This window comes from Macaca mulatta, chromosome X (assembly GCF_049350105.2).
Source record: "Macaca mulatta isolate MMU2019108-1 chromosome X, T2T-MMU8v2.0, whole genome shotgun sequence".
In the NCBI taxonomy this organism is placed as follows: Eukaryota; Metazoa; Chordata; class Mammalia; order Primates; family Cercopithecidae; genus Macaca; species Macaca mulatta.
In genome coordinates this window covers 107699070-107726009 of record NC_133426.1, presented here as the reverse complement: position 1 = coordinate 107726009, position 26940 = coordinate 107699070, and the positions used below count along the sequence as shown (strand labels likewise).

The window sequence follows — 26940 nt, the reverse complement described above, 5'->3', positions numbered from 1 at the left end:
TGTCACTCAAAAAGTTGATTATCTTTGCATTCTTTTGCTTGACATGTAAGCAATATGCTATTACATTCTCTAAGCCTATGCCAGGCTTTTAATTCACCTGACCATAATCCTAACCCAGAGGATAGGATTCCACGAATATAAGTTGGCTCAAAAGTAGTTCCAGTAGAACTTTACTGATTATTAAGGCAACTCTTAACCTCTTGAGGTTGGCCTGATGGAGAGAAACCATGTTCCTCCTTAATGCCACGAGAGAGATGGGGTGGGGTGGGGTGGGGGAAGAGAGGAGGAGGCGGTGGCGAGAGAGAGAGAGAGAGAGAGAGAGAGAGAGAGAAATACTAGGCAAGAAGACCCATAGGTTAGAGCTAATGGCACTAATTATGTTCATACCTATCCACAAGGAAGCAGGCAGGAGCAGACCTAATGAGCAATCTGACTGTATTCTACATTTGGTCCACTTAAAATCAGAAGAATGTACAAGTTTTAGGGTTTTCTGTGTTTTAAGTTCCCAGAATAAATGTAGTTACAGGGTAGGGCTGCAGGTTAGGGACTGCCTGGAAGATAGGATGAAATGTATTTTGTTCATTTGATTTGTTTTTATTTCATCTCGAACATGTGAAAAATCAGTGGCTTTTTAAACTTTCAAAGTTGACTGCCTAGACTGATAAGTTTAAGAACACACAAGTAAATGTTAACAGTCTCTTGTGTTGCTGACAGATTCAAACCAGTGCTAAAACAATTTTTGTCTTAACTCTGAATTATACACGTTCAGACCTGCTATTGAAACAAATGCATTTTGATATTTGGATTTTTCTAAACTAAACACATGGCTGTGCTAGGCTCTTTGCTCTGTTAGCCTTCTGACCATTTTATAGCTCTAAGCACGTGCTATTTTCTCCCAGAAGACTCAGAAATCCTAGAATGTTTTCAGAGGGCAAAGCCTTATAATAATTCTTACTGGAAGCAAACTAAACAAAAACCAAGTTCCAGAAAACATTGCTTCTGAGAAATGCTCAAATATCATCAAGAAGAATAAATGGTTAACTTAAAATAAAAACAAAACTATGGCAATATGTTAAAGTACAATACTGCAGTAAGGGTAGAAAACACATCTAAGGTTTCACCCTTAGTGTTAAGCTTTTTAAAAGCAAAAAGGTCATGTATATCAATTTGCAGTGTACTAAAATTGTGTTCAAAGTTTATTTCAAGTCACAGAAAATATACAAACTAAGACAATAAAATGAAGTGATTTTGTTCTGAGAGAAGGTGATGGGAGTCCTCCACCTGGCACTGATTTGAGTCATTCAAGGGTTAGGATGCAGGTCATCGTTTTTCAATATTTCAACAAAATTATAGAATTTCCAGATTTCTTGCCAGGTATTTTTGAAAACCTGTAAGAAGAAGTTAGGAGAAAGCCATTAGGAGTGAAGACAAAGCTCTCTTCAGGAAAAACTTCAGGAAAAAAATAAAAGGCTAGGGGAGGGAGGACAGGCATACAATCAAATCACCAGGACAGATTTGCAAGGTGTCTGTCTCCGACCTCCTGCCTCCTCAAAGTAATCATCCCTTGCAGTAGGGTTTCTCAACCTCAGCACTATTGACATTTTGGGCTGGAGCACTAGTTGCTATTGGGAAGTGGGTAAGGGGGACCATCCTGTGCATTATGGGATGTTTAGCAGCATCTCTGGCCTCTACCCACTCAATTCCAATAGCATGCCATACTCCCTAAAGTTGTGATGACCAAAAATGTCTCGACATTGCCTAATGTCCCCTAGGGGGCAAAATTGCCCCTGTTTGAGAACCATTCATCTCTAATGATAATAGTATAGAAGCCTGTCCGTGATGGCAGAGATGGATCACAACTAGCTCGGTATAGGATGAAGGAAAAGGAAAAGCCAACACTTCAGCCATGGTATGCACAAACACCAGTAGACACACAATAAAATCCTGCCCACAAAAAATTGCATAGAACCACACAAATTATGACAGGTTTTTTAAAATGGTAAAAACTGAGTTTGTAGTCAAGTTAACAGTAATGTGCCAATGTCAATTTCTTGGTTTTGTACTACACTGGGTGAAGGGTATATGAGACTCCTTGTACTATTTTTCCAACTTTCCTTGAGTCTATGATTATTTAAAAATAAAAGGTAAAAAAAATAGACAAAAACTTTGCCCTGTGGTTAATATGCAAGGCCTTAAATTAAACATCTTATAAGCAAAAATATAATGAAAGAAATTTCAGAAACATTTCTACCTCTACTATCCAGAAACAGTAAGCAGTAATTTTCTCACATTGTAGGGAATGCCTTCTCTGGCATAAGTAAATTAGTAAAAGAGAAATAATTTGTATCTATTCCTCTGAATGTAATAGGTAGTCTATACTTTTACTTAAAAAAAAAGAATATGTGGGGTTTGTGGAATAAAACGTTAAGGTACCAAAAGTCTACAGAGCCCTCCATCTATGATAGCTTCTCATTAATTCATTTGAAGTCTAAATACATATATGATGCATAGTTGCAGTTTAAACGTTTAAAGACATCACAAATATGGATTAAAATGATATATTTTGTAAGAGTGATAATTACTAATAGTTAAATGAGTTCACTATTATATAACATAAGGATAGGAATTATAATATGGATGGGGTGAAAAGTAGAAATTTAAATTGTGCTGTCCTACCTGATAGTGGGGCAACGTGAATTTTAAACTGTTTTTAGAAAAAAGAATTGTTTATAAAATACAAAATGCTGGGGAAATTTTTTTTTTTAAAAGGAAACACTGATACATGTATGTGTAATCAAGTTGTCACATAATTATTTATGAAGCAGGTTACCTGGATCCTTTCTTTTTTTTTTTGAGGCAGGGTCTCACTCTGTGACCCAGGCTAGAGTGCAGTGGCATAATCATGGCTCACTGCAGCCTTAACCTCCTAGACTCAAGCGATTCTTCCACATCAGCCTCACAAGTAGCTGGAACTATAGGCGCATCTCACCATGCCTGGCTAATTTTTTAAAAAAGTGTTTGTAAAGATGGAGCCTCACTATGTTGCTTAAGCTAGTCTTGAACTCCTGGTCTCAAGTAATCCTTCCACCTCAGCCCGCCAAAGCTGAGATTACAGGGCTAAGCCACTGTGCTTGGCCCCTGGATTCTTTCTGCCTAAATGATGAGCAAGAAAAATAAAGGTAGCAGGGTACAGCGATCTCCAAAATATATAGAAACTGATGGTGATGATGGACATTTACTACCTTAAATTATGTGCTATAATAGTTCAACATCGAAATATTCACTGTAAAATAAATACAGGAAACAAAATATTTACACATTTTATTGAAATGCTCTGTATTTTTTCCATTTTGACAGGACAGTTTGGAATAAAATAATACAACTGATTGTAGAAGGATACACACCAAACTATATTTAGAGGTTTTGTCTGGGGAACAAGATAGAGGAAACAGGGCTTTTTACCTTTCACTTTCTACATTTCTATATACGATTACTTTTGTTTTTTTTTTTTTTTTTTTTTTTGAGACGGAGTCTCGCTGTGTCTCCCAGGCTGGAGTGCAGTGGCGTGATCTCGGCTCACTGCAAGCTCCGCCTCCCGGGTTCACGCCATTCTGCCGCCTCAGCCTCCCAAGTAGCTGAGACTACAGGCGCCCGCCACCACGCCCAGCTAGTTTTTTGTATTTTTAGTAGAGACGGGGTTTCACCATGTTAGCCAGGATAGTCTCGATCTCCTGACCTCGTGATCCACCCGCCTCGGCCTCCCAAAGTGCTGGGATTACAGGCTTGAGCCACCGCGCCCGGCCGATTACTTTTGTTAAACTGATCATACATTACCTTTGTCATTAGGAAAGATTATAAGCAATTCAACAACTGAACAAATATTGTATAGCCTTACTCTATCCCTACAGGAGCTAACCTACTGAAGGGTAAAGAAGAGTCTAGCTAAGTGGATTGAGGGCCGCTGAGAGAACAATCTTGTTGGTTAAGGTTAAAAGTATATACTGAGAATAGACAAGGAGCTAGTCCTACTCAGATGGGATTAAGTTTGCTCACCTATCAAGGTGCTCCAGTGGATTTCTGTATTTGTTCCTTTAAAATCAGGATACTCTGCCTTTGCTCAGGAGGCAACATGGCAATCTGGTCTGCAGTCAGTTGTAGAACCTGCATAATCAAAGCAGCCTGTGTAGAGGAAAAAAAAAGGTAGTCAGTTTTAATGATGGCAGCTAAAAAATACAAAACAAAACAAAAAACCCACCACCAGCTTCTATCCAAAAAGCTACTGTAGTGGGATATGAAGCAAAATGGAAAAAGGAAGAACATTTCACACAGCAAGAAACCAACAGCTCCCCTCCAAAACAAAGACAAAAACAAAAAACAAAAAAAAAAAACAAAACTGGTGAGAAAAGCTACAATGAAAAGAACAAGTATAAATTAAAATACCTAAGATTAGACGATTCAAAACAGACAACTTCATGAACTCAAAGTTCCTGGAGACTAAGATAATATCTGTGAGCCCTGGAAATCCTTCAGGTTTTAATCCTGTTTTGAAAGTCTCTCTTTTTCACAAATTTTAGCCTTTCCCTCAGACATAAGCTCCCCACAATGGTCAAATATAAAAACAGAAAGATATAATCATGGGGAATCTACTACTGTTTTTAGGGATAAAGTAGAAAGGGAAGGAAAAAGGGTGCGGATTTTCAGGTCACTCTGGCCTGAACAAGAAAAACCTGCTATTGGCAGATGAGTCTGAACTATAAAATAAGCTGCCATTTACATCCACTTAAGAACTTCACATCCATTAGCAACTTCAGGACCAGACTCACAAATTTTCAGGTAACAAGATCATAAAAGAGTTCTAAGTTAGAATAAACATCACCTCCAAAGGGACTTTGAAGACCCAGGATCGCCACATGGTAACTGTGAAAAGAGGAATCAAAAAGGCTAGAATTGTGCATAAGGAGGCAGTCAGACAGTGTTGCTTACCTTCTCATGATCCTGTGGAGTGACTTGGTTCTGTCCAGGACTAAAGCCGCCGGGCTGGCTTCCACCCTGTATACTCGCTCCTTGCATGCCTGTTCCCTGCATGACTGGGACCTATGTGCACAAAGAGAAAAAGAGATTTTTGGGATTTTTAATGTATAGCTAACCTGAATTCAGTAATAACGTGAAAAATTACGATCCCTACACAGATATGAGTAAAAACAGCAAACTAATGACTCTGAAGATCATTTTCTACTGTTAGCAATAGCAGAAGGCAGCGTTTAGCCAGAGATCAACTAGTAAGTTTGACATACTTGCTTACAACAGCTCCAGCACCATCAACAAATACCACACAGCACAACTGGATACCACTGAATTAATCAAAACTCAGCCAAATAAGCAAAGGGAGAACTGAGAGCACCCTGGAAACTAGCGCTCACTGGAAACACAAATGAAAGCCAACAGAGTCTAGAGAAAATGTATTCTGGTCCACTGGGGAAGTTAAATTCACAGGGCCACCCCCTACCCTAGTTCAATCAGACACAGGTAGTTTGTCCCAAAGGGCCCTATCCCACAAGTGAGGCAGAGATGTTCATAATGTCAGAGAGTTAGAAAGGCAATGGGAAGGCCTCCAGGCAAAAGACTGCTATTAGCCCAACATTTGCTGTTTATAGCTTTCCATAGAGAACATATGGCAGATGCTTTCTGCTAAATGTAGACCAAAAAATATGACTGACTTGAGTGAACGAACAAAGTACAGTGATATCATACTTACTGGTATTTAAGATCTTCAATAAGTTCAACCCTTTGCAAGACTAGCAGAACCCAAGGAAAAGACCTCTTGAGTACCAAATGTAACTATAAGAATGTCCCTATACAAGCATTATGTTCACACTCAGGCATTCACCCAGGGCTTAGGTACTCTCTTAATAAATACATTTTGTTAACAAACTTGTTACCTGCTTACCCAGCAGATTAGAAGCAGCAAAACATAAAAGAAATACAGATAAACAACTGTTAGGAGCAGATACCACTTCAGCAATATGAAGAGCCAGGTGACAGCCTGACAGTGAAGGAGACCAGAAACCAAACAGGAGATAACTATGTTTTACATTACGGTATAGACAATAATGAATCTATTTAATGATGACCTTGAGTAGTCATCACTGATTAAACTATTTTTTGTATCCTGTTCAAGAAAGGAAATATCAAATACATCTTATAATTTTTTATTAAAAAGTTAAAAAACTTGGTAGAATAGTTCTATTATCTGGAACATTCACTTACATACATTAACTCATTTCCCAAAGACAATGGACAGATGAAACATTAGTAGAGATTTGTACAGACTGCTAGAATACTATCACTGTTCTGTTGATCATCAATACTGAATCCAGAGACAAGTTCCCAGAGACCAGTCTGAACATTAATGAGCTATCATGGGTCTGAAACACCTATGAGTATAATCTTTTTTTTTTTTAATTTTGTATTTCCATAGATTATTGGGGAAATGTGGTGTTTGGTTACATGAGTTTATAGCAGCACAATTCGCAACTGAGTATAATCTTTTTGAAGCTTTAATTTGAGGTACTGTAACTGTGATCTAACCACTCCATAACGGCCCTTTTAAGTTTCTAGGTGTGCTTGTTCTAGGCAGATAAGTACTAGCAAGAGTGACTATACACATCTTGGTTTCCCTAAGATAGTCCCAGTTTATGTTTTTGCCTCCAAGTAAAGTAACAGCACTTTCTTTCATGTTCTCCTTTAGTTGATAAATTATATAATCACCCTAGTAATAATAAGCTTTTTGCCCACAAGTTTCTATCTACGTGGACTAGAGTTAATTTTAAAATCTAATTTAAAAGTATGAATTAAGGGCATGTTGTTAAGTTAAAAAAAAAAAAAAAAAGGCACAGAACAGTGAAAGGGGAAAAATAAGAATATATATTCATATTTTCCGGAAAGTAACATGAAAAATCTAATAAAAGTCATTATCTACAGGACCTAGGGGGCCACAGGGGAGACAGGCGTAGGAGAGGAAGCAAGGTACCTTTTAGTTTAAGATGTGGTCTCACTATGTTGTGTAGGCTGGCCTCCAACTCCTGTGCTCTATTGATCCTCCTGCCTCAGCCTCCAGAGGAGCTAGGACTAAAGGATTCTACCCTGGCTTTTTTTTTTTTTTTTTTTTTTTTTTTTTTTTTTAAAGATGGTAGTCTAATATGCTGCCCAGGCTGGAGTGCAGTGGCTAGTCACAAGTGCGATCAGAATGCACCACAGCCTCAAGTTCCTGGGCTCAAATGGTCTTCCTGCCCCAGCCTCCAGAATGCTGGCACTATAGGTGCGTGCCACCATGCCTGGCTTGAAATTAATATATATGTCTTTTATAGATGAATGAATGTATATATTTATAAGTTAATATATTAAAATTTTTTTTTAAAGTTTGAAGATAAAATTTGTATTTTCTCTTGCCTCAGATCTAATTGGCTTTATGGAATCTACTAACGAAGATGATATAAACCTAGTATTAGGGTAATAAGTTCAAGCACCAGCAGAGAGAAAGGAGCAAAATATTACCCAGAAATGTTCTTCCAATCCTTCCTTGCAATGTCTTGCACCATAGAACTACCAGTAAAATTACATAAGTGCATTATATAGTTATTTGTTTGTTATCTGTCTTCCCAACTAGGATATAAGCCCATGGGGGAAGGGGCTTTCTTTTGTTCACACTGCAGTATCCCCCATACCTAGATCTGTTTGGTACATAGTAGGTGCTCAATAAATACTTGCTGAATGACAGAATGAATGCATAAGACCCATTTCTGTTACTAGGTTACTGACCATACAGAGTACAATAAAAATCAAGGCCCACGAACACTTCAAACACAATAGAGAACAGTTTTATTCTACACATAGCAAAAAAACCCTCTATTTGTATTTCATATTAAAGAGGAGGGGGTAGACACATATCCACACATACACACACGCACACAAATGCGCAGATAACAGGACAGAGTAGTAAAGTGGAAAAAGTAGTGGCTTCTGTTCCTTACTCTGCCACTTTCTAGTCATGTGAATTTGGTCAAGTCACCTGAATTCTTGGGCCTTAATTTCCAAACCTATAGACTGAGGGAATTAGACAACTGATGTGTTCCATTCCAGCTCTGCCATTATCTTTCTCTCTCTCATATACACAGACATGGGGAGGAAGACACATAAACAAATAGAAGAGAGAATTCACAGAGGAAGGGGAAAAAAGGAAGGTAGAGCGGTTAGAGGGAAATGAAGGTGCCAACATATACAAACTCAGGGAAGAAAAACACATACCACCTCTCCACAACCAAGTGGAGACGAAGAGGGAGGTGATGACAATCACAGACCAGCATGTACATACAGGCAGAGAGACCCAAATGAAAGAGAGGAGACAAGACTTTGGTTCCACACCTTTTAAGGTGATTATTAATAAATTGGCTTTCACATTCCACTGTTCACTTAGGCTATATGATGACAATAAATTAACACAGGTCTCTGTAAACCCAAGATTATCTAAATGGCCACTAACAGCTCTTCATATACTCTAACCCCGTGGTTCCCAGTCAGGGTTCACATTAGAATCATTTGGGGGAGGTTTTTCAAACTATCCATGCTCAGATCCTACTAATAAGAGATTCTGAGTTATACCTGGGATGAGATCTGGGCAAGTATATTTTGGAAAAAACCGTGTACATGATGTTGGTTTGTACCCCAATGAAGACTACTTTCTAACCCCTAAATTTTCAGGGGCTCTGCTCTGAATGAATAGCTACTTACTGTGGGATAAAGTTGTTTTTTTTGAACTACAATCCTGATAGCCAGAGAATCACCACCCTAAGGGATAGAGAAGCTACAGGGAGATCCGAGTCTTCCCTTTCTAACAAGTTAAGAAACAAACCAAGTCAGAAGGCAGTAATAATTAGGCTCAATAATCAATTCCTGAATAGATCAAGATTTCACTTGGATGCCAGAAGTCAGTGTTACACATACCTGTCTGGATCCCTGGGGTACAACTGCCCCCATGTTAATTGGACTGGGACCCTGCATTCCACTAGGTATAGGTCCTCTAGGGCCAGGCACTGGGCCCCTGGTATCCATGCCTCTGGCCTCCATCCCTCGGACTTCCATCGCACGGGCCTCCATCGCTCGGGCCTCCATCGCACGAGCTTCCATTGCACGGGCCTCCATTGCACGGGCCTCCAGTCCTCTGGCATCTAACCCTCTTGCCTCCATGGCTCGGGCCTCCATCCCTCGTGCATCTATTCCTCGGGGATCCCTTCCACCTATAAAGAAAATTGTAAGAAAACCATTATGTAGCCACTTGCATGTACTGCAAGAATGATGAACAATCCAAGAAAGATAGAAATCTCTTATAGTCACATTTGCTCCCTCAGCTATTAACATATGAGACTAATGTCTCCTCCCTAGTTTCTCAGATTTGTGGATAAACCTTAAAGATGCTTGCAAACCTACTGTTTCCGGCATTCTTTAACCCAGATTAGAGCCAAAGACGGCTGAGTTCATTATCACATTTGCAATGTGGTCTCCCCTTACCTCTGCCATCCAACGGTGGACCCCTCTGATCTAGCATGGGTCCTCTTGGTTCTGCCATTAGAGGTCTGGGTTCGGGTAATGGCCCTCCCCTCAGCTCATGTGGGGGTGGTCCTCGGCTCTCATGGCCAGGGACATGGTGCATGGGTGGACCTTGATGAGGTGGTCCCAAGTAACCTCTGGAGATGGAGAAAAACATTATATTTTAAAATAGAACAAAACAACAAAATACCAACCAGAAGATCAGTAAGTAAACATCCAACAAACAGCTGACGTAAACAGTCTATGAATACTAACAAGAAAATAACACCAAATAGATGGAAGAAAAGCTACAGAGATATACATCCACGTATTCTAGAATTTCGTATTTGGTTCATAATTAGGGAGGAATCAAGAATATTCATTATATGTATGAGTTTGCAGTACAATGTATAAGAACATGAGCTCTGGATTCAGACTGTATGGGTTCAAATCTAGGCTCTATCACTTATTAGCTGTGTGATATTGGACACATTTACTTAACTTTTCCACACATCAGTTTCACATGTAAAATGGGACTAATAATGGTATCCATCTCACAGGGTCTTGTGGATTTAATAAGATGATCTAAGTAAAGTACTTAGAGCAGAGTCAGAGGCATGATCCCCATTAATGTCAATTATTATTATTGCTATTATTATTTTATTTATTTATTTACTTTTGAAATGGAGTTTCACTCTTGTTGCCCAGGCTGGAGTGCAGTGGCATGATCTTGGCTCACTGCAACCTCCACCTCCTGGGTTCAAGTGATTCTCCTGCCTCAGCCTCCTGAGTAGCTGGAATTATAGGCGCCCACCACCATGCCCGGCTAATTTTTCTATTTTTAGGAGAGACGGGATTTTGCCATGTTGGTCAGGCAGGTCTCAAACTCCTGACCTCAAGTGATCCACCCGCCTTGGCCTCCCAAAGTAGTGGGATTACAGGCGTGAGCCACTGCGCCCGCCCTATTAAATTTCCCTGTTCAAGTATGTATACTAAAATTTCTAATTTCTGAAAATACAGTAGCTCAAAATGACATACTCGACTACATAGTTCTGCCTTAGGAGAAGTGCTTATCCTTGGACAGTGGCCATGAATATTTATCTATATCTTTTGAAGTAGGCAAACAGGTACAACTGGTACAGAAAGATTTTTGTTCTCAGGGAAGAAGGGACAATTCTGATTTCTTCAACTGTTTCCTTCTATGTTAGTGCTTACCTAGGTTCTACCTCTCCAGTTACAGAAAGTAAAGTGCCTCCCCGTGGATCATTCGGAGCATCTCCTAACAAGCCTCGAGGGGTTGGGACGTTGGCAGGCAAGGATCCCCGCTGCATAGCTGCTCTGGGGTCTTGCATCGGCACTGACAGGGAAACAAACGGGGAGTTACTGCTGTGAAAGACACATAAGCAAACAAGAAATGACTCTATATACCACTGACAACATAATTTAGACACCTTAGAGTGGGTGAAACCTCACCACAGCAGAATCCTCTTGCAGCTCAAGAACAGAAGCAGGGTGTAGGCAGAATCTGTGCCATGTCAGAGGTATGGATGGAATTATATAAAGAGCAAACTGGGGAGCAACCTGCCAAGGACTAGCACTGCAACCTGAAGAAACTTATGCTCCTGGTTTTCCTTCTAATCAATCTTAGTTCAAGGACCAGAGTCACAAAAGAGAGGTAGAGTCTTGGCATATGTGAACACTGCCATGGCTCTGCAAGAACCCGCTGTCTCCTTACAGACTGCTATTCCATCCAAGCCTCCTGACACCAGTAGGGAGGGAGTACAGCCTCGGACAGATGCCCATATCATCCATGTTCTCTGCCCTGTGTGAAGAGGTCAATCTTAGGCTTGTGGCCTCAACAGGAAAAAATTAAAAAAACAAAAACCCAAAAACACTACCCTTTTGGGTTCTGAACGTGAGGATGACTGCCAAGCAGCTCTTTTCCTCTCAACGTCCCACCCTGAACACCACAAGCAAAAGGAAACCCACAGATACAATGGGTACCTTGAACTCGCTCAATTGATGCAGGCCCGGCAGGTCCCACGGGCGAGTGCTGTAGGGTTCCTAGGTAAGCAGTAAGTTCAAAAGGAGAAAGAGCAGACACTTAAAATAGCTTGCGCACACATGCAGAAACACATACACGGAGATTGAGATTTACATATATAAGTTAAAAAGCCAACAGGTCATTGGCTTGCTTCAGGCTACAAATCTCCCTAAACTACACTAGCTCCTTTGGGTCTCTGAAACAGTTCCATTTTGAGCAGATAGCTTTTGAAAGGGAATCCCATGGGGCACTGGTTTGATCTAGGCGGGAATAACCAGACATTTTCGATTTTCACCTCTGCTACTAGTTTTCCCTTAGGTCTCCTTATGAAATCATTAGGAAGAAAACATATAAAAAGGATAGTTTTGGATCTTCTAGTTACGCAAAGAACATAAATGTAGTTTCAGAAGCAAAACATAAAAGAAACTGCACTGAATCTGGAAGGCAAGATTCATTCTGAAGCGGCCATAACTGAAGTACGGCAATTCTATTTTTGTCACATATTAAAGCACAAAAATTTCTGCTGTCAAAACGTATCAGATGGGGAAATGCAGTGAATGAACTTTACGTGATGAAAGAGAATATCACTCCACAAGAAATACCCTGCCACAGCAAGTCTTTGATAATAAACATCATGACAACAGCAAACAAAGACTAATGAGATGACATGGGCACCAACACTAAACAAACATGGCAGGGAAGCAAGAAGTATCTTCTCAAACATCTCCATCTCCTGTCAGCATTACAAATGTACAAAAGCAGCATGGATTTCAGGAAAAGTAACACAAACTAGGCACACACGAAAAGAAGACTCTTGCTTCCTCTGCTGGGTACTGAAGGAAACTATAAAAGAAAGCTGATCTCACTTTGTCTCTTCATGAAGACATCCTGGAAATACCCTCAAAACATGAGTCATTTCCCTTTGTCAATTTCTGACAAAAAGGTGAACATAACAAGAAGATGTCAATTTCTGACAAAAAGGTGAACTATAACAAGAAGATGTCTTGTGCAAGTATGCATTAAACAGCTAAAACCTGATGGATTGAGTGCTGGCCCCATGACAGGTAGAAGTATGACTGAAACCCTAATACCTTCTCATTACTGCAAAAATACTCTGGGGAACATATATAATCTATTGACAGTGGTGGGGTGGGGATAGGGCGGCGTACAATAGCACAAAAACATGGGATGCTTAGAGAAAATATGAGATATTTGGCCAGGGAGTTTGTCCTGCTGTCAGACATCTAACAAGAAAAAGTTAATTCTGTCACTTCAGCAATCAACCCCAGTGTAAAAACCACAGGCTTGTATATTGTTTATGTATGTATGTGTGTGTATATATATACATATATATGTGTGTATATATATATTTCTCTGTTGCCCAGGCTGAAGTGCAGTGGTGCGATTATGGCTCACTGCAGCCTCAATCTGTTGGGCTCAAGTGATCCTTCCACTTCGGCCTCCCAAGTAGTTGAGACCACAAGTGCACACCACCATTGCCCATCTAGTTTTTGTATTTTTTATAGAGACAGGGTTTTGCCATGTTGCCTAGGTTGGTTTCAAACCTCTGAGCTCAAGCGATCCACCCACCTCAGCCTCCCAAAGTGCTGGGATTACAGGCATGAGCCACTGCACCTAGCCAATATTTTGCTTTTTAAATGGGTTCCACTTATAAGCCATATGCTACAGAAGAAAAAACCTTAAGCTTCTCTATGCTTGTCCAAAACAGTCTTTCCCATCATCTTATTCCCAAGGAATAAGAGTAGAAGACACTGAGGAATGTAAGTGGAAGTTAACAGGCAGTGTGGAGTGACAGAAAGAGGACAGATTTTGGAGTCAAAGACTTCTGAATCTTAGCTCTGCCACTTACTAGCTGGAAAAGAGAATAAGAGCACCAAATCCAGTCCAGATTACTCATACATTAATATTTACTTACCTTGTCCCCTTGAGTAAGTAACTTATTCTGAGCTTCCAACTCTTTGCCTGTAAAACTGAGGTGCTGCCACCTAACTCACAAGATTATTTATGAAAATTAAAGTACCTGGCATATAGTATGCACTCAGTTCCTTCTCTTTTCTTACCATCTCTCCTCCTAACATTGTTTCCAACTGAACCACTGCACTTTCTTGTCCTTCAAACTCCAGTAACATGAAGACATAATGTGGAGATTTTGGAACGGCAGCTACTGTTGTATACAGCAGTACAGCCACGGCACAACAGATGTTCATTAAGTAGGCTTTACAGACCTATGATCCCCTTCCAGTTTTCTCTGGGGTTTAAATCTAGTCTTCTACATACCCAGCCACATATTTACATGCTCATTATTAAAATTCCTTAATCAGTCAACAGATACCCATACAGGGAGAGAGAACATGTCAGTGGAATTATTAGACTAGGAATCAGGAAACAAAGGATCCACTTGCTTCATTATCAATTCTTGTAGAGCTGGGCTCTGAATCACCAGGTGGAAAGTCTAGACCAGCACTGTCCAATAAATCTTTTTACGATGACAGAAATGGTCTATATCTGCAATGTCCTGCGTGGTATCCACTAGTTACCTAGGGTCACTGAGCACTTGGAATGTGGCTATTGTGACTAAGGAACTGAGTTTTAAATTTTACTTAATTTTAATTAACTTAATATTGAAATAGCCATGGGTGGTTAGTGGCTGCCATATTAGATACTGTGGATGTGGAACACTTCCAAGACCAATTCACATTAGTTAGACATAAACATTTATTTACCTTGTCCCCGTTCCATGGACACTGGTCCACTTCCTGGCATTCCAACCTGAGCCTGCATTCCTCCTAGAAGACAAAGGGCAGACAAGAAAAAACACCAATTAGAACAGCAGAAAAGAAAACTTAGAACAGGGGCTGAGTTTACAAATTTCCTCATTCTGCTCCACAAGCAGAAACCTACAAAGGAAGATATTCAACAATGCAATGAGATAGAAGATGCGGTTTGTTAGTATATTTACAATTTGTACTTTATGTTTCAGTGACAGAATAGTGAGTTCAATAAGAAAAATTCATCTCATTGGTTACCAAACTCTTAGCAGGAAGCTCTTCTATAATACAGGAAAACAGTATCACTTACTCATGGATCTCCTCTCATGAAAGATAATCTAAATATAAGTATAACTCTATTAGGATAAAGCAGATACATAACAATCCTGAAGTAGATACAAAAAATTGCTGAGTTTGCAGAAATTTCTTTAAAAAATCTCTTCTTCCATTCCTCATCAACTTAGCTCTGCAGACTGGATTCTCTACAGAACAGGACAATTTAGAATTAAATCATTCTCCATGACTAGTGTTGTACTCAACGTACCCTAGATTAGATAAATTAACAAGAAGCAAGTTTGTTACATAAAAAAACTTCAAATATTGGTAATACATCATGTGTTCATACAGATGTTTCATACGGGGAATCATTATTTCACTCAATCTTCTTAGTTACAATTGTTGAACAAGGAACAGTTACAAGTATATGAGCAATACTATTATTAATTGCCTATCTATACACTTTCAATAAATGTATATAACTTTTAAGTTTCTCTTTTTCCCTTTTGTTGTTTGGTCTGATTATGTTTGTTAAAATACAATTTTACGTCAGTTTAATATGATATAACAAATGTGACCTTGTGTTTTTTTGTCTGTTTTCTTCATGAGCTTTTGAACCCAATAGTTCATTCATATTTAGCACAGTAACAACTACATTAGTTTTTATTCCTTCCATCTTACTCTACATTTACTACTACTTATTTTACACTGCCTCTTCCTTTTTTTCTTTTCTCTATTTTTGCTGGCTTGATTTCGTTTTCACTCATTCCATTTTCCCCCTCGTTAACTTGGAAGTTTTACTATGCTCTTTCACTTTACTGTCCCTTTCCATGTTCTTATAATTAGACATGTAGGATTTAACATAAGAAATCTACTATTTCCTCCACCTAAGTTATATACTTTCTAGCTGTGGATTAATTTTACCTAAGGATCCCATTATCATATTTGGCTGCACTGCAGCAGTGCCTATGACAAAACTTTAGCGAGTACTGAAATGGCGAAGACTAAATGAAACTTACCTCCAGGAGCTAAGGAACCAGGGCCAGGTCCTGTGACAGCGGTTGGTATTTGCCCTGGTGCTGGAACTCCACCCTGCATAGAAGCTTGCATCAGAGGAGGTGCGCCATTGACATGCATTCCACCCTGACCAAGAAAAAAAAAAAACAGAGTATGTACATGCCTTGGTGGAGACTCAATACTAAGTCTATGACCTTAAAAGTCCTCTTCAAATGAACAGCCCCAAATATACTACCAAACATCCTTTTTGTATGGCATGTCTTATGCAGCATTAGATTTGTCACACACTTTAAACTCCACAGAAGCAAGTTGCAATACACATCATGAGCCTGGTTATATGGAACACGGTTAAGATGGAACATATTCTCAATGTAGAGATTGACAAGTCTTATCTGTGTGGCAAGGCAGCACATAGCACCTATTGTTAACTTCATGACTGGGGCCTGGCAATAAGAGTTTAAAAAAAAAAAAAAAAAAAGCCCTAAACCCAAGAAAGAAAAAAGGAGACTGGGCCTCTTTTTAAAAAAACACAACAACTGCTAGTAGTCCACATTTTTAAAATTAAATGTTCTTCTTTTTTTTTTTTAAATTTAAATTTAACCAATCTTTTCTCACTCCTGTCCTTAGACATAATTCTGGTTCTGGGGGAATGTGAATTTTTTTTTTTTAATGCTACATTAAAACTCTTTGAGAAAAAGAGAATGTCAACTTTTCATCTGTGCATTCCCCAAAAAACTGCGTAGTCCCTTGAAAAAGAAACAGCTCAATAAATAAAGAATAAAAGCCAAGTTATATAAAAAAAAATTACATACACGTTTAAGGAACACAAAACTCTACAACAGAAAAGGAAGAGCTGTATAGGAAGGTAGTTAAGAGAAAACTGGGTATGAGGTCAGATAAAACCAGGTTCAGAACTATATCTGCCACTTACAATTGTGTCCATTTTTGGACTAGCTAACCTCTCTTTTCTATCTCTGAAAACATTTATTTATTTAGAGCAGGAGCTGGCAAATGATGACCCATGGGTCAAATCGGGCTCACTGCCTGGTTTTGTAAACAAACTTTTATTGGAACACAACCACACACACTTGTTCACATATTGCCTATGGCTGATTTCATACTACCATGGCAGAGTAGCTGTGGCAGATCCTGTGGCTTGCAAAGCCAAAAATATTTACTATCTGATCATTTACAGAAAAATGTTTGCTGGCTCCTGCCCTATACCTCTGCCAATCTGAGAGATGAAAAATGGTAGCTTATTGTAGTTTCTATTTACATTATCTTTTAACATTACATGTATTAATAATTTATTACATTATCTTATTTTGAGGTTGAATACATTTTTATATATTTACTTTATATTTCTACTTTTGTGAAATATTTATGTCCATTTCCCATTTTTCTACTGGGTTATTGGAAATTTTCTTACTAATTTATAGGAGGCCTTTTAAAATGTATTATGAAAAATTACAGATATACAAATCATATAGGAAATAAAATAGCCACGCAGCTTGGGAAATAAACAATAAAATACACCAATGGCCTGTATGGTCTTCCCCAATTGCATCCTGTGCTCTCTTCTCCTTAGATGACCGCTAAGACATCTTCCTAATGTTTTAAAATTTTATAGGAATCATTACATACTCAATATATTATTTTGAAACTCACTCCACATATTTTGGGGATTTATGCAGAAACATATATCCTACATTTCGGGAATGCATCCACATTCACTTAGTTTCATGTCCGTATGTTATTGTTTTGGAGTTATTTGTGTTGATATTATGTATCCTAGTTCATCTTAACTGCTGTATGGAATTATGTTTTTCAGAGTCATTCATGTTGATACGTGTAGTTCATTTAACTGTTGTACAGTATTTCACTGGATGAATGTACCACACATTTTCTCCATTCTTCCATTGATGTACATTTAGGACATTTCCAATTTTTCACTCTAAGGCAATAAACATTTCTGTGCATGACTATGGGCTCTTTATTAGTCTGTTGTCCATCACATGTGTGGCAAATACTTTTTCTCAATTTGTCATGTCTTTGATACTTATTTTTTTCTTTATATAGAAATTTTTTAGTTTTCAAATGTATCAATTTTTTATGGCTTTAGGGTTTTGTGTCATGCTTTGAAAGCAAGCTTTACTTTTTTCATTGGTAAGAATGGAGATAATAAGAGTGCCAACCTCATACAATTGCTTTGAGGATTAAATGAGATAATGCATATGGAATAACAAAGTGCCAACCACAGTGCCAGGCATGCACATACACACAAAGTTAGCTTATAAGAAAAGGGCATACAGGAAGGATCTCTTTGTTTTACAAACTTGGAATCGAATCTATATTCATTCAGATGTCATGTGCTCTGCAACCTGGAAATTGCTTTTATGCCTGGAAATTGAAATTATCATCTCTGGTTCCTGACCATTCTTCTTTCAATATATTCTCCTAAAAAGAAAATGACATTCTAAGACAGATAAAAAAAAATGTTAAGGGATAAAGCCCTACCAAAGACTGGGCCTGAGGGGCCTGAGGATTCTGCTGGTTCATTGACACATTGGATCCTGACCCAGGCCCAGCACCATGGACTGGCTGAGGGTTGCCTGCAATCAGCGTTGGGATATTTGTCTGGCGATGCAGAATTTTCTAAAAAGTGAAAAGACAAACCTATAAGCTGTCTGTTTAACAAAGCAATCAGGTAGTTCCTATCCCACTCAAGGTTTACCCGACCATTTCCATAAAAGAACCAGAAGCACTCACCAGGGCAATTTCCGGATCCACAATTCTCATCACTACCTGTGCTTGCAGCAAAGCATAAGCCAGTTGAGGGTTCTGAAGCAACATGTTCCGTGCCTCCTGGGGACTATTCTGGACACAGAGCTGAGAAGATAAGCAGATTCAGGTTTAATACTTATGACTTAGAAACTGATAGTGATTTAGAGTCATTCCCCTCTGAGAAATGTAATATTCAAGAGGCTCTTTATCATTAGTTTTTGCATGGCACAAAAAAACCTTGGTCATGGCAGGCAAGAGAAGAAAGAGGCATTTCAAATACTGTGATACTATCATTTAGGAAAAAAGCCAAATTTTAATATCTACATCTGACATCTATGGGCCACAAAAATCCAGCTGGATTGTTTGGATAGCTGTGTTTGTGTACAAAAATAGAAAGCTCTTTGTACAAAATGTAAAATATACTGTGTACATACAGAATATTGAAGGTGCAAGAAATGGTGGTCTACAGACAATTTCTATTTGAGCTCAGGGAACTGATTCAATTAACTCCTTGAAAACCTGATGTGGTTTGCTTTATTCATAACCTAATGCCTCCTCCCACCTTCATTTGTTTCATCAGCTCAAACATCTGCTCTGGTGGAAGGCTGGCAACTGCTTTGCTAATGGACTCAGGGGCATCCTCAGGACTGATGGTCTCTCCATAAGGTGACTCAATGACAGGGGCACCAGTGCCAAGGCCTAATCAAGAAGAAAGTACAAGAAAGTTAGGGAGGCAAAACAAAAAGCTAAATCATTTCAAGTATCTATTTTTCAGGGCTGCTGTAAGAACCAGCTGATAATTTTAGATTCTCCAGAGCTGAGAAATAAATGATTTGAAAGCCTCTTGTTTCTGTGGAGGAAAGTGAGAGTGTATTTTCTGTTCTCAGAGGAAAGCTGGGGATCATGATCACATGGAAGGACAATGTTAACCTAAGTTAGAGAACTGGGAACACTGACTTCTTTTGACAAGTCATTTCAGAAACAAAATGTTAAAAGAGAATAACATGCTAATTTCAAAAACTCCTGAAAACAGTGACAGGAATGACTAATGCCATAGTTAGTACTACTAATGGCTTGATGAATTTGAATTCATCTTTAACTGGAAATAACTCCTTAACAATGGAAAAATTTCGTTTTTTTTTTTGGAGACAGTCTCACTCTGTTGCCCAGGCTGGAGCAACTGAAGCATTTCTAATGTCAACTTTACAGTTTCTTAAAGATATCCACTTACTAGCAAGTCTCCAGCATGCTTAGGTCTGCAGTGACCCTATGCATTCCTACAGTGCTTGCCAGAACAGTTTTGAAATGGTTTGAGGCCTTGCCCTGCTCCATCCAGAGCAAGGGTATAGAAATTTCAGACAATTACTTGAAAAAAAATTTATAAAAAATTTTTTAAAAGATATATATAATACTTGCCTAACTCAGGCACATCAGATCAGTCAAGTAATAAACAAGCTGTGTGGCTAACCATTTCAGCATATTCTAAAACATAGCAGAAACGGAAAATCTTCATTGTTACATCTTTACTAACTCACACTGCATCCAAGTTGGATTTGTACTCACTCTTCAGCTCTTCTTTGTTCTTTTCACTGGCAGCATTGTCCACTCGAAGTGCTCTCCCACTGAATTCACGCCCATTCAGGTTCCGCATGGCACTAAGTGCTGTCTCTTGGTCTTGGTATTCACAGAAGCCATAACCCTTTGGCTTTCCTGTCTCTCTATCATATACCAATCTGGAGAGCAGAACCAAGTGTCAGGAACAAATGTTACACACATACAGGGTTCCTGCTAACATTGCCATGCTTTAATTGGGCCCACTGTAACATAAATAACTTTACAGCTCTGACAGCCTCACAGAAATATTTTTTAAAACTTTTTCTTTTTTTTTTCCCTGAGATAGAGTCTCGCTCTGTTGCCCAGGCTGGAGTGCAGTGGCACGATCTTGGCTCACTGCTGTCTCCGCCTCTTGGGTTGAAGCAATTCTCCTGTCTCAGCCTCCTGAGTAGCTAGGACACAGGCATGCGATACCACAGCAGCTAATTTTTGTATTTTTAGTAGAGACGGGATTTCACCATATTGGTCAGGCTGGTCTCGAACTCCTGACCCCAGGTGATCCGCCTGCCTCGGCCTCCCAAAGTGCTGGGATTACAGGCAAGAGCCACTACGCCCTGCCTAAAAAACATTTTTAATGAAAAAAACATATTTTAGGTAAGAATAAATGTCAATTGTATAGTATATCAATTATATCTAAATAAAGCTGTTACAAGAATAAAGTGTATGTGAAAAGTCACCAGTAAAGAAAACCTGCCATTACTAAGAGCCAAATCTGTGGTAATTTTTAAGAAGCTCCCACCATGAAGTAAAAGGGGATCTCACCTGAAACTAACAACAGGTCCAACCTCAGAAAAGATGTCCTTCAACTGTTCTTCAGTAGCTTCATAAGGAATGTTCCCCACTAAGGAAGAAAACAGGTAACATTAAAATTCCGAGTTTATAACATAGATCTTTAGTGAGAAAGTAAATGACAGAGTATCTACTTATATCATCAAATATAAGGCTCAAAATAGTGTTCTCCAATCCCAATTCCACTGTATTTCTCTAGACCTCTTAACAAAGGAAATGTACCACTGAAACTAAATACAAAATGTGTAGGTACTCTTAAATGTTAATTCTCAGACTGATCTGACAAGTGTTAGATTTTCCTTAACTTTGGTGAAAATAAATACTTCGGCACTGGTATTTACCTAAAGATCTGCAAGTCTCATCAGTGACTACAAAAAATATCAATGTTATTTAATATAATTTTTAAAACAGGTTCATATGTATTTCCACACATACAACATTTAAGGGAGAATGACCATGAATGTAGTGAAGGATGTTTAAAAATTATTCTGAACTACTTTGTCATGTCCCTTTCAAATGGCACTCTAAAATAATCACACGTATTTTTAAAAACAACTTATTTCAGCCAAAAAGATAATTCAGAATCATTTCGATCCTTTTTAAAATTCCTCTGAGGAGGTCTTAACAGTTCATTCATTCATTCATTTACAAGACATCTCAGGACACCAGGTGGCCTCTACTACTATTGATGAACTAAAATGTTACGGATAAAAAGCAAAGGATGAAAGTCCTTACGAGAGAACAGGAAGTGGACACTAGGATCTATACCCTCAGCATATAGTCTGTATTCTGGGGCAGAGGATGAGAAGTAGTACGGGACAGTGAGGAGCTGTTGCCATGCGCCCTCTCCTCTAGAGAATAATTAAAGCTCATGAAAGGAGACACGCACAGAAGCTGAACGCTAGTCTAACTTCCCCAGTGATATTGCGGAAAGCCTACGAGACCTCGGCAGAATGGGAACATCTCTTTGCTCACGAGTCCACCAGGTTGGACGCCCTACAGGATAGGCAGGGAGAACTGCATGTCCGAACCGTCAGCGGCTCCGGTAGCGATTCATGAGATAGGAGGTGCAGAGGGGAGTCCCTCCCCGAAGCTTGGCTCCAACGAATTCCTCTCACCGAACACAGAACGTAGAGAACGATCCACCGCTGGGTCTCTCACAGTCAAACCCGCCATAGCTCTATTGAGTCGGCTTCCGGTGCGCCAAAGCACACTTCCGTACGGAGCACAAGCCCAGCGCTGAGCACGCTTCCGTACGGCGCGTGAGCCGGAAGTGCCTGGGTGGAACGGACGCAGAGCCCCTCCCCTGGCGACCTTCTGTTAGCCGCAGGCGCGAGTTGCGTCCACCGGAGGACTCAACCCCCACCCCTGAGATTAACTCTGTTCCGAGCCAGATGCAGGCGAGTCCAGGCTAATTTGAAGGGTTTCAGCCTGCAGACTTCCTTCTTATTTTCTCTTAGGTTGATGCAAGTACTCGTTAACCACAATAAAGATGGCGCAGCGGCTTTACCATGGTAACAGGGAAGTCTTTTGCTGACAACTGTGGCGCTTGCATTTTAGTTCCGCCCTATCAAGGGAGGGAAATGCTTGGGCGCGTCCCAGCAGCGTGCATATTAATTTGCTAAAGCTGTGCGTGTATGGAGTGAGATGAGGAAAGGGTATGCTAGCCGAGAGAAGCATAGTTGAAGAAATGGGAGAGGTAAAGGGAAAACAGACCTCTTTCTGTCCTGGTGTAGTCCGTGGGTTCCATGTGGTTCGTGGTGGGGCGGTGCGGCTGGGGATTCTGGCAGGCAGGAAACAGAAAACGTCATTCATTAGTTTTTCCACACTTTGGTGCCCACGCTCCTGTGATGTGGCATGCAGGGCAGGTCGTTGTATCAGCCCGAAAAGGCAGACCCTGCCGGGGTTGGAGGAAATCCAGAGGGCACCTCAGGAGGACAGGGTTAGGGGAGAAGCAAAAGAAGGAGCCAAGAGCGCTACCTTTGAGGGACTTGTCCGAAAAGGGAAGACAGTAAAATAGCCACGGAATTGGAGGCACGGACGTTTTTATTAATTCCACATGTATTAAAAGTATACGGACCGGGTGCGGTGGCTCACGCCTGTAATCCCAGCCTTTTGGGAGGCCAAGGCGGGCAGATCACCTGAGGTCGGGGGTTCGAGACCAGCCTGACCAACATGGAGAAACCCTTTTCTACTAAAAATACAAAATTAGCCGGGCGTGGTGGCACACGCCTGTAATCCCAGCTGCTCAGGAGGCTGAGGCCAGAGAATCGCTTGAACCCGGGGGGTGGAGGTTGTGGTGATCCGAGATCCGCCATTGCACTCCAGCCTGGGCAACAAGAGTGAAACTCCGTCTCCAAAATAAAAGTATATGAAATATGATAAATATTTAGAAAAAATTAATAAGTGCTAGTTTACACCATGGAACATATCACTTAAAGAATTTCTGGTAAAGATGGAACGTTTGAGAAGAGTATTCTCATTTTCCATGACTCTGGAGTCCCATTTGCAATCATTGCGTGACCAAGAGGACACCTTGTGTAATGGAATAGTCCAAAACGAGATTTACAGCTCTGTAAAAGGCACAGTTTCAAAGAGTTTTGGTGTGTGTCATTGTTCCGTTGTGGTGAACTTTTGCTAAATGCATGTACGGCTGAGTATATTTCTAACTCAGTGTTTGGCAAACTTACATAAACAAAAGATTCACCTGGGGTCTTTAAGTAAGAGTATAGATTCCTGGGGCTCCACCCCAGCCCTATGGAATGGGACTCTAGGGAAAGAACTTGGGAATCGTTATATTTAAACAAGTGCCACTGGTGATTCTTAGGGTCAGGTAATTTGAGTAGTATTGTAGTTATTGAGGTAGCTTTATGGCAGCATTTAAAACACGCATGCTTTCTTATGAAATTTACCTTAAAGTAGTTCTCGAAGTTCTCAACCCTTGTGGAGGAGCATGTTTGGAAATGTACAGGGGCATTTTCAGTTGTTGCAATGACTACTACTAGGGGAAGAGAAGCCAGAGATGATAAATGGACTGCCATGTCCCAGGCAGTTCTACACGATGAACCCTTTCCCTCATTGAATGCCAATAATGTCTCTCCCCTTGAGAAACACTTAATATCAGCCATATTAGACCAAATGGACCCTGGATCTGAAGGCACTGCCTTCAGCTGAAGGCACTGCCAGCCTTGCATAAATAATTTGTGCTTCAGTCTTCCTGTAACTGGGTAGCTGATCCCAATGAGTTAGTAGTAGTAAAAGCTAACATTTATTAAGCACTTGCTCTGTCCTCATTGTATTGGTTTTCCATTGCTGTGTAACAAATTTCCACAAACTTAGTGGCTTACAGCAACACTCATTTATTAGCTCACAGTTCTGTAGGTCAGAAGTTTGGGTGGACACGAGTGGGTTCTTTGATTAGGATCTCACAAGGCTGAAATCAAGGTGTTGGACTCTTATCCGGAATCTTTGGGGGAAGAATCAGCTTCCAAGCTCATTTTTCTTGTTGGCAGAATTTGGTTGGTTGTGGTTGTAGGACCGAGGTCCTTTTTTCTTTGCTGGCTGTTGACTGGAGGGCTGTAGCTCTTAGCTCCTAGGGGCTTCTTTTTGGTCCTTACATGTGGGTTTCTACATTGAAACCTTATGCTGTGAATCTCTGACCAGAGATTCTTTTGACCAGCTGGGGAGAACTCTGCTTTTAAATGGCTCTTGTGTTTAGGCAAGGTCTAGCCAAATAATCTCCCTGTATTAAAGTCAGCTGTGCTATGTAAAAACCTAATCATGAGAGTAAAATCCATTATAATCACAGTCTTAGGAATTATGCAGGGCAAATACATCAAGTGGTCAAGAAATCTTGAAGCCAGTCAACTATACCCATTTTATTGATAAACATCTCTAAAGAAGTTTCAGTAACTTTCCCTAGGTCCCACAACAAGCAAGCTAAGGCATGGTTTGAGCTCAGGTTGCTCTGGCTTCAGAGACTGCTTAATTGTTACATCGCCTGCCTCTCAATATAACTGAGGAAATGTGGATGGCTCAGCATATTTCGTCACTGTTTCTGGGAAAGAGTATAGAACATGTGACCTGGTGATTGTGGGTCCGTGGCTCATAACAATGAACTACTCAAGAAAAGGGTGGGGGACTTAGCCAGGGCTTGTTCTGCTATCATCAGCCATCTGTGAAAAACAGACTATTGGTTCTATGACTTCAGCAACCAACTTCACTCTGCTGGTTATAAAAGAGGAGATGTGTGCAAGGGATGTATCCCAAGTGCTTTCTTTTTTATCTTTAGATTTTACTTATACACTCTGTGCTAGTGACTCCTGCCTCAGTCTGTGAGAGTCTTTCCCTTCATTGATATCCTCCCTGAGTGACAGCATTTCCTTTGCCTCCAGTTCATAGCAAAATGAAGACAGAAGGTGGGATGTTTCATGCTGTTGTTGATGTTATGACTGAGCCTCAATTAACGATATAGGTATGGTATGAAAATGTAGGGAGAACACAAGCAAAGAAGCATATTTACAAAAAACGGGACAAAATATATAGGATAAATGTTATTTGGGGCTTTGAATGGAAGAGAAAGGGAACCTAGTGGAGAATCAAAGAATCTGGGAGATCACAGTCATGATTTGTGGGGCACTGGCAGAAAACTTTGTTGAAAAGTCCTGACTTCTTAACCAGTCATGTCGATGACACTAAGAATCTTGAGTGAGGTAAATGTAAGTGAAACAAGCAAAGATATTCAAGACTGTGAAGGCACAGAGACTTGAGTTCTTTCTCCCAGTCATAAAAGGTTAAATTTCTAAGGCTGGGGTAGATACTACTTTGTGTTTGATCCATGTTTAAACCTCTTCAAAGAGTCATGGAATAAAATCCTTCATTGGTCTCACAGGTGATATCTGGAAAGGCAGCAACTCCTGGATAGTTGTCATTGCATGAAAAAGGTGCCAGATGAGACTGGTAGCATTACCTGTGATAAGAGAAATCTTCAGTGAGCAGCACCTGCAAGAGCTAAGGAAACTTGTAGCCAGAGAGCACCTGAATGCTGACATGGATCCTGATCAATATCAGGATGAAGATATCAATTGGTCTGCTTTCCAGAAAGAAATATCATTAAGTTCTGTACTGCTGCATTATCAGGCTGGTTCTACAGCAATGTCTATACTTTCTGGGAATATTTGAGGGTTCAGCCCTGTGGCTGCTCTACAGAGAGTTGTCTAGTCCGTCAAAACTGGTCATGTTTTAGCATTTTCATTTTTTATTTCTTAGCTAATAGATTGTATTCTCAATACACACTGCGTACATTTCTTTTATTCCTTCCCCAGAATCCTGTTCCTTCAAAGAAGGTTCAGAGTTGTTCACCTGCTCAAAGGATGTGTTATGAGATATGTTGTTTGGTAGAAGGCCAGGGAGTTCAACTGAATTGGAGGAAGATATGCTCTATTCTTGGCCATGGCATGATGAGCTCTTATTACTGAATAAGGACTGCTTCAAAGCCAATCATTGGGAAAAACTAGGTAAGAGGAGGAAGTCTTTGAGTTTTTGTTTTGTTTAAGAACCAGAACAGTAGGATATTGTTGGCTAGCATATGGCATCCAGGGTTTAGCAAAATGAAGGTGAGTATTCACCAGCTAGCACTCAAACTCAAACAGTGTGCTGTTGGGCAAGTGTGGCTGGGTAAAGCGTGTGGATAATGGTATCAGATTGGGGAAAATGGAGTGATAATGACTAAGAACTAACATTTGCGAAGGGCTGTATAGATTACAAGGCTTTTCTACGTGGATCTCATTTGATTCTCATAAAACCTATGAGATCATTTTAGTATGTTACCTTTTTTTGTAGTAAAATATGTATAACTTAAAATTTACCATTTTAGCCATTTTTAAGTGTACAGTTCAGGGTCATTAAGTATATTCATATTGTTGTGTGCCAGTCTCCACCATCCATTTCCAGAAATTTTTTATTTTCCCAAAATGAAACTCCATACCCATTAAATGCTAACTGCCCATCCCCTCCTCCCAGCCCCTAACAACCACTGTTCTACTT

The 26940-nt window shown here is 39.9% G+C and overlaps 2 protein-coding genes and 1 non-coding gene across 11 annotated transcripts in view; 2 read left to right on the top strand and 1 right to left on the bottom strand.

The window, feature by feature from the left end:
- Positions 1 to 573: 573 nt before the first annotated feature.
- Positions 574 to 22100, bottom strand: CSTF2 (cleavage stimulation factor subunit 2). Of its 7 annotated transcripts, none has more exons than XM_028841851.2 (16): positions 21840 to 22100; positions 20869 to 20947; positions 20056 to 20225; positions 19055 to 19191; positions 18478 to 18597; positions 18226 to 18363; positions 15711 to 15834; positions 14371 to 14433; positions 11587 to 11646; positions 11318 to 11404; positions 10798 to 10939; positions 9565 to 9740; positions 9001 to 9293; positions 4984 to 5094; positions 4054 to 4179; positions 574 to 1388 (listed from the first exon to the last, which is right to left on the bottom strand). In XM_028841851.2, the coding sequence occupies exons 1-15, from the start codon at positions 21856 to 21858 to the stop codon at positions 4057 to 4059; spliced, it is 1842 nt and encodes a 613-aa protein (XP_028697684.1). In that variant the 5' UTR covers positions 21859 to 22100; the 3' UTR covers positions 574 to 1388; positions 4054 to 4056. The 7 variants fall into 7 exon arrangements, with proteins under 7 accessions (XP_028697684.1, XP_028697683.1, XP_014983288.1 ...); XM_028841850.2 differs by having other exon boundaries at positions 22014 to 22100; XM_015127802.3 differs by lacking the exon at positions 11318 to 11404.
- LOC114675230 (small nucleolar RNA SNORA9) lies at positions 19724 to 19856 on the top strand. Its single transcript, XR_003726319.1, has one exon. It is a non-coding gene; the product is annotated as a small nucleolar RNA SNORA9 (small nucleolar RNA).
- A 52-nt stretch (positions 22101 to 22152) lies between the features above and the next one.
- The window catches only part of LOC144338705 (embryonic stem cell-related gene protein-like), a 34571-nt gene continuing 29783 nt past the window's right edge, over positions 22153 to 26940 (top strand). Inside the window, exons 1-3 of one of the 3 annotated variants that reach the window (XM_077989179.1) lie at positions 22153 to 22594; positions 25187 to 25369; positions 26220 to 26411. In XM_077989179.1, the coding sequence (XP_077845305.1) occupies positions 26282 to 26411 (130 nt within the window). In that variant the 5' untranslated portion in view covers positions 22153 to 22594; positions 25187 to 25369; positions 26220 to 26281. Of the gene's footprint in view, positions 22595 to 25186; positions 25370 to 26139; positions 26412 to 26940 lie in introns of those variants that run through there. The other 2 variants (XM_077989180.1, XM_077989181.1) reach the window with 2 other exon arrangements.